Source organism: Amaranthus tricolor, chromosome 5 (genome assembly GCF_026212465.1).
Source record: "Amaranthus tricolor cultivar Red isolate AtriRed21 chromosome 5, ASM2621246v1, whole genome shotgun sequence".
Taxonomy (NCBI): domain Eukaryota; kingdom Viridiplantae; phylum Streptophyta; class Magnoliopsida; order Caryophyllales; family Amaranthaceae; genus Amaranthus; species Amaranthus tricolor.
In genome coordinates, this window is record NC_080051.1 from 13,760,221 (window position 1) to 13,768,796 (window position 8,576).

The 8,576-nt window shown below is 33.9% G+C and overlaps 1 protein-coding gene across 1 annotated transcript; it reads left to right on the plus strand.

The window, feature by feature from the left end:
- LOC130814264 (aspartic proteinase CDR1-like) lies at positions 1-1,632 on the plus strand. Its single transcript, XM_057680360.1, has one exon. The coding sequence runs from the start codon at positions 40-42 to the stop codon at positions 1,399-1,401; it is 1,362 nt and encodes a 453-aa protein (XP_057536343.1). The 5' UTR covers positions 1-39; the 3' UTR covers positions 1,402-1,632.
- The last annotated feature ends 6,944 nt before the right edge of the window (positions 1,633-8,576 follow it).

The window sequence follows — 8,576 nt, forward strand, 5'->3', positions numbered from 1 at the left end:
CATAATTTTGACATTAATTTAAATTCTACATCTAAATTCATGATGTTCTCCGTAATGTTTCTAATTATAACCTTAATGAACTTTGTTGATCAAGGTCTAACATCTCCAATCTTTTCTCTGAATGAGCCAGATAAGATTGTGTTCTCAGCACCCCTCATCCATCGTAGCTCTCCCGAATCTCCCTTCTATGACCCCTCCTACACGCGAGAACACCACATACGAGATGGGGTACGCACTTCAGTAGCAAGAAGCCGGTACTTCAGCCAACTGATGGAATTTGAAAAAGGGTATGTCGCAGCCCCGCTTTCAGGGTGGAACTTGCTCATGAAGTTTACAATGGGAACACCGGGAATTAGCAATTATGGTGTTTTCGACACTGGAAGCAGTTTTACCTGGGTCCAGTGTCGCCCTTGTATTCGTTGCTATAAACAAGGAAACTTTACGATTTTCAGTCCACAAAACTCGACTTCTTATCGACAAGTTCAATGTGCAGATCAAAAATTATGTTCCATGGCACCAAAACATTCATGTGGGAGCTCTACCACATCAGACCCTGACTTTCCCTTCTGTGTCTATAATATTTCTTCTTCTTACAAGGACACCAAAACATCAAGAGGGGTTGTCGCGACTGAAACCATAACTCTGTCGGGTCAGAATACCTCAATGACCACAGGCAATGTGGTTTTTGGTTGCGGACATGACAACCATGACATAAATCGGAATCCTGGAGTTGTAGGATTAGGTAACCTAAGTGCCTCCCTCATTCGACAGTTAACTATATCTCGCTTTTCTCACTATGTATTTGCCAATAAAACACAAATACGCGGGATAGCACACTTTGGTCCTGGAGCGTTCACGTCAGACCCTGGGATGACTACACCTCTTCTACCAAATGACTACGGACTCTACTACTTAAACCTCACAGGGATCAGTGTAGACGGTTCAAACGTTAACCTTCCTAACGGGATCTTTCAACAATCTAAAGACAACAATGGGACGGATATTGGGTTCATTATTGACTCAGGAGCCCCATATACAATGCTTCAAGCTGAAGCTTTTGATATATTGGCAGGTTCTATCATGGATGTCATGAATGACCAGGCCCCTGAGAGCACATCACGTTTTGAGTTGTGCTACTCAGATATTAGTAATGCTCCAGAGATCGGATTCCATTTCAATGGCCTCGACTACATGTTATGTGATGCAAATGTATGGGTAAAATACTACGACTTATATTGCTTGGCTATAATCAGGCTCAAGGAAACTGAGGGTAAGATTTCAATACTAGGATTTCACCAGCAAAGAAATGTTCAAATTGGGTATGATCTTGATAACAACTTGCTTAGTTTAGTCTATTCCGGAGCTTGTCCTGATGATGCTGTCGATTTTCTACAAGGATAAACGCAGCATTTACATATCTACTTATCAGAAATCTCGACTAAACTGAGTATCTAGCTAGTAAATCCCCATGTTGTTTCCCATCATACCTCCGTGAATCATACACCAAAATAGATTATTCTACCTCTTTTAACACTTAAGAGGGATTCTGAAAGTAAAAGCTTATGTAAAGATCAGCTAAATAGGCAGAATGAAAAAAAAGACAATGCAAATTTGTTCTTCATATATTAACAATTTAACATACTAAATTATCTCTTGTACATTAAAACTGCAAATAAGCATGGCTATACAATGTGCCAATAATCAAAGGACACAGACCCAGAATATGGATCCACCAGTAGCTACCAAAGTAAATAAATCCATAATATCATGGTTCTCAATTTAAAACCACCAGTCACCTTGCTTGACACCTTTTAGTCAATCTCGACCAGACATACATCATACAACATTTCACTATCCTAATGTTAATCGGCTCCCACCAAAGAAGGCATACCTTTATCATCATCATCATCATGATCGGAAAGAAGACAGACAGATACCCTCATTCTAAGGTGGGCGGGAAAGAAGGGAGCCCCTCAACTCGAGTGTTGTCTGGTATATATGAGTTCCCTATAAAGGAAAAGCCTGCAAAAAGAATCAGAAAACAGAAAGCCGAAAATACAAAAAATTTACAAACACATCTAGCACCATCTATGAAGACAAAAACTAACCAAACTACAAGCAGATAAAAACGACTAAAACAACACTTTAAAAAAACTAAAGAGACTCATGTTCACAAATCTGACGTCTCCAAGCACTCCTATCCCAAATCAAGTCCTTTAAGAGGTGCAACTCACCCAAGTTCTTCCTAATCTGTTCTTCCCACGTTTTCTTAGGTCTTCCTCGACCTCTTTACCTGTAATACTTTTTACTTTTCTCACTAGTGCATCGCTAGCTTTCCATAAGGCATACCTAAAAACAACATAATAAAAACATTTGCATCAGATATTGAACTTCAATATAGTGCTTAAAAATTTTATTACTTAAACTCCTCACTTATCCCATAAGTATCCGTGTCGAACCCTTAACACTCGGACATGGGTAAACAATTGTGTTGACTTGGTAGTTCTTAATTCGTTACTTAATATGATGAAAGTCAATATTAGTAAGATTAAATAATATACTAAGATGTTTAAGAATGATTAAAATTAAGTTGTATTTTGTTTAAAGTTATATAAACTAGAATTACTAAAAAACTAGTTTGCTGCATTTTAAGTAATTAAATTTTAAATTAGGAATTTTAGATCAGAGACCGAATTTTGATTTTTAGAGCAATATTTATAGTTGATTAAACCTTTAATCGGTTAAGTTAAAAGGTTTAAATGTTTAAACTATTTTAAATAGTTAGCCGAACTAATCTAGGTTAGAAATTAGGTATGTATTCAACCCATTTTCACCTACTATGGCAAAGTGTGTATATCCATGATGGATATGCCCACTTTAAATTCGCCTTGTATTCCTTTATATCCGCATGTGATTCTTTCCAATTTCCATTGCAATTCCTTATAAATTTACTTGTATATTTAGTGTTAAATAAACCTTACAATGTAATATGATAAAAATTTTATTCTTAATTTTTTTGGTCAAATAGTTTTAATATATAAAAGTAATACATCAAATTAGATATGACGTAGGCGGATATGGGGAGTATTGAGTGGGTATTGGGAGGGACAAATGGATATTGGATGGGTAAGACCTCATACCCACCACTGATGACAAATAAAACTTATCATACTCATATCCACTCACAACCCACCAAATTAATATTCATAAAAGCCTCAACTGGATGGATGTGGTGCGAAATCAATATAATTTTACCCGTTTGTTATATCAACTCTTTACTCTACTGACCTACACCCCTCACTCTCCACCTCATGAACCCGAAGTTCTTACTCTCCATTCTATTATTCTACTATTCCCTTCGTTCCTAAAAACAGTTTTCATATGCCATTTAAGGGTGTTTCATTTGTTGTTCGGATTAATTTTTTTGTATATTATATATCATAAATTTAATTACGATTTTCATTTGTTGTTCGGAGGGAGTAACATATTAATACTCCAAACACTATAATCCTCAAAACACACTTCTTTGTCCCATTTAATTTAATTACGATTTATTAATTTTGCTAATTTTTATTTTTAATATAATTTACAACTTTTATTTTCTATATTTCATTTTTCACGTCTTAACAATTATTCAGGTTTTTCAGGTGCAACCTAAGGGCTGAAAATTCGGTTACATGGTCGGGTTTTGGGTCGGATTTTATGGGGTTCGGGTTTTAGCTCTTTAAATCGGGTCGATTCGGTTATGGGTCCAATCGAGTATGGGTCTATATCGGGTTAATACCACATCGGGTCAGTTTCGGTTTCGGATCGGATCCATTTCGGTTTGGATTTTGTATCGGGTTCGGTTAATACAATTCAAATCCAGATCGATTATGCTACAGGTCGAATCGAGTTCGGTTAGACTATGGGTCGGGTCATTTTTTGTTTTAGGTTATCGTTAATTCAGATTATTTTGGTTCGGGTTGACTTCGGATCGATTATATCATTTTTGAGTTGTGCATTCCATTATTCTCCGAATTCAGGTCGATTAAAATCCAATTCACTTGAGTTTTATGTAGAATGAACTTTACGTTTATTATACAATGTATTTAAGTTGAAATCGTTTGTGATTGGAGCATGACGAGTTGTAATCGGTTAATTAAGTTGTTAGTTACCTTACAAATTTGGTTTAGCCTAAGAGAAAGTCGATAAGATTTGATTGTGGGCCTGCATTTATTGTTTAATTTTAGCTAAACTAAACTTGATTCAATTCAATCAAACTTATTATTACCTGAATTATACTGGATACAGCTAAATTGAATTATATTTTAGGTAATTATTGTTGATGGAGTTGAATCAAACTACTTTTAGATAAACAAAACTTATTTCAGCTGAATCAAATTTATCTTTAGCTAAACTATACTTGATGTTGTTGAACTAAACTATTTTTTAGAAGAACAAAACTTAATGCAGCTGAATTAAATTGAATTTTGGCTGAAAAAATTAGATTCAATTGAATCGAATATTTATTTTTCCTAAACTAATCCTAGTTTAGCTAAACACACTTACACAATATAAATTAGAAATTCTTTTACCTTGTATGATCTCACCAATTTTATATATTCTCTTTTATTTATAAATATCCCACTATTTTAATTCACTATGATCATTTTTTAGTCTTTGTGCTAAGAGCTAATAAGAGTAAATAACGGTGACAAAGTCTATAATAATAATAATAATAATAATAATAATTATTATTATTATTATTATTATTATTATTATTATTATTATTATTATAAATTTTCTTTCAAAAAATAAAAAGAGTAAGACCATTGTTAAAAATAAAATAAATTAAATTAAATGAGACAAATTTTAAATGAAAAATGAGGTAGAATAATAAGAATAAAGGACAAATTATTAAATCACACGGCTAACTGTTAGGTTCTACTTTTCATTCCCATTATTCCCCACCTTTATTCCCATAACCACTCCCTGCATCAACTATTCCAATCCTTAAAAACTGACTACTGGTGCATTTATAATTTAAAGACGGGTTCATGTTGTAAGAAATCCGGTGCAATTTGATTTTGGTTAACCACGGTTAATCTAGGGGTGTTGATTATGGGACATTTTGGGTGGGATTATGTCGAGTACCTATCCGGTTAAAGACGGGTTCGAGTTGTAACAGGTTGGGTGCTAATCGAGTTCGGTTAACTGCATTGTCGAGTCAATCTCGAGTGTAGATTTAACTCGAGTGGTGTGCCGGTCGATTATTGGTCTAAACTAATCGGGTACATGTCGAGTTACGAGTCTAACATCAGATCGAGTCAATCTCCATCCCTTTCACCGTTTTTCTTTCACCACACTCCACATTACACTATTACCTCACAAAAAACCAGCAAAAATTCGCGGACTTTATGTTCAATACTAAATTTTCTCTCATTATTTGATGATCTTTGTAATCAAAGAATCAAACTCTGGTAAATCCTTAAACAATTAGTGGCAATTTTTTTTGTTTGGTAAATTCTGGAGAAAATTTAAATTTTTGGTTAGAAGGTTTATGCGTTTTATGTGACCTGCATACTTTGCATACATAATATGTATTCCTTTACTCTGATGCTTAGTTCGATATTGAGGTTTCAACTTGCAAAAGCGTGTTTTGAGTTGAATGAAATTTTTGTAAATTGAATTGGGATTAGTTGTGAGAGAATATGTTATGAATTTCATTACAAGATTTAGTTGATTTGCTTATTTTGTGTTAAATTGAGTGGCTTTAGTGATTATCATTTAATGGTCTTGCAATCAAAGTATTGAACCCTGATATATTCTTATACCATTTTGTAGTAAATATTTTTAATATTTTTTGTTGGTTAAATTTTGAGGGATTTTAATTTTTTATTCTTTCTAGGTTTGCGGGTTTAAAGTGGATTGCATTCTTCATACAATGTTTTCGTTGCAAAAGGGTGTTATGATGTTATTGTAAAATGATTTGGAATAAGTTGAAAATTTGTTATGGTATGTTTGACAACATGAAATTCATTTTCAAATGTTGAATTGGTTTAAATATTATGTTTAACAAATCTTGAATTTTAAAATGTGAAATTGGGCTGATTCTATAAAATTCCAATAAGAATGTAAAATTGGTTAAGTATCAAAATTGCAAATTTCAAGTATATACGTGTCAATTACAATTCTTGAATTTGAATACCGAAATTAAATTTTCTATTTTCAAATGAATTTTATGTTGTCAAACACTGCCTTAGAGAATTCATAATAGGATTACATTTTGGTTTGCTTTTTTGGGTTAAATGTAGTGACTCCCGATTGTTGTGAGTTCAATTCATGTGGGTTGTGAGTTGTGAGTTGTGAGTTGTGGTACTTAAGTGGGAATGGTAAATTTAAGCTTTATGATTCGTTGGTTTGATTTTTCATGCAATGCGTTTTCCTGTAGAACTATATGTAATTCTTTGCCTTTTCAATTTGATTATTTCCTTACAAGAATACACCCATGCTTTGGTGATATATTGATACTAATTACTAGTAATATTTTAAAGAAAAAGAGCTAAGCCATTAGCATACATGAACTACTTGTTAATCATGTATAAATTATTTGGACACCTGACCTCAATCTTTTGGAATTAAGGCTTTGGAATTGTTGTTGTGATGTATAATGAATGTGGAGTAGGGGATCAAATGGAAAGGGGAGAGGTGGGCGAGTGAGATAAACTCCCTCTGATTCTTTTCAATTGTCCAATTTAGTTTTGGTACACTATCTAATGCACTAATTCAATTCTAAAAATCTCTAATTGTGTATAATTAAAAATTATAAAAATTTAATATTAATAAAATTTACATTGAAACGAATCAAACAAGATCCCACATGACTATATTTTGACGTTTAGATTAAGAATAAATTACAAATTAAGAGTGATCGATGAATAGTGTCAAAAAACTAAATGGGACAACTGAAAAGAATTGGAGGGAGTATATTTTTCTTTGTTTATGTTGTAATGCTAGGTTGGATTGGAGGAGATGAGGGAAGGAAATAGGAGGAAGCCTTCTTTCCTTCTTTGTTACTTAGTCTGCTGAGCAGTGAGGAATTCAATTGTAAAGAAAAAAAAAAAGATAATACAATTTTTCTGCATTTGGCCCAATTCATTGCACAATAATTTGTTGGCATTGAAAGTAAATGAGTAGAAAAATATATTATATGATTTGGTTTCTTGGGTTTTAAGGTCCATGATTGATAAGACTATGTGAATGTGAGCTACATGTACAAGCAGTTTCTTCCTACAGTTAATATTTCTTGGGTTTTAACATTTTATATTTTTAATTGTAAATGATAGTAATCAAGCTAATGTATGTTGGTGCATCTTCTTGTCTCCAATATTATCATGGGTATGGTTAATGACAACTTATTTTCCTTTTTGTTTCAATATAACCCCAGTAAGAAAAATTGTTGCCAATTTGCCATGTGCGTTGAGCACCAATTGCATGTTTGCTTCCATATTTATAGTTAACAATGATGTTCTGTTGTAATACAAATGTGCCAAGTGTATCAAGTGATCAAGACCTTGCAAACAACCTACAAGTACAAGATAATGTTTCTGACTTGTCATCTACGCCAATTGTACATGAAGGGCGAAATCAGGTCAAGGATGCTTTCTAAAGACTAAACATGACCTCAAGATATTATGTTGGGAACAAGGAAGCCAAGACTACAACAAGGAACAACAACATACACTTGGAAATTGGAACAGTCAGCAGGATCCAGGCCACAAGACTTTCTGATGACCAGCAGACCTTGCTGAGTCTCTTGAGTACAAGCTCGACTCATCTAGACCCTAAACAAGCTTGGGACGTCATCCTTGCACATGGACCAAGCCACCAAGGATCTAGGATCTCACTAACAATCCACAAAGAATCCTAGAGACTAAGTGGAAGAAGGGTTGTTCGACAGTTTTTGGCTGAGTCAAAATTTATCTAAGTATTTTATTTCTATTTTCTGTTTAGGCGTTTTATAAAGCCTTGTAATTAACACGTGTTCTTTAATCTAGGCTTATGATTAGGAAATAGCCGTTAAGGTAGTTATGAGCTCTATATAAGGAGAGCCTCACCCATGTAATAAACAGCTTAGCATTCGATTTCTATTTTGATTCAATACAAGTTGAGGTATTTCAGAAAGTTGTTTCTGTTTTCCTTCTTTGAAGTTGGCGGTGACTTCATCAAAGGTATACGGAGTATCCTTTGATCTTTGTAGGCTCAAAGATTGTGGAGCAATCATTGATTCTGCAAGAAAACCGTAAGTACAATTCCTAGAAGGCATTGTACATCTATCGTTGGTATAAGAACGTTGATACAGACACTGATCATCATCATCAGAAAACCAAGAAAAGATTTCTTGGTTCTGTTTTTGAGTGTTGAGTGCTTTGTTCTTCATCATTTGTTGTTTGTGTGTGTGTAATCAATCAAGGCTTCCGCTAAACATTAATCCTTGCATAATCAAGGCCTTAATTAGCCCTGGTTTTGCATCATGTTGCCATGCAGTTTTCAAGTAAAGGGTGGACAGCCAAAGAATTTGGCGCCTACAAATA

What these genes read in the sequence shown, in the direction of transcription:
- LOC130814264 (XM_057680360.1), top strand. Translation starts at nt 40, where the DNA reads ATGATGTTCTCCGTAATGTTTCTAATTATAACCTTAATGAACTTTGTT.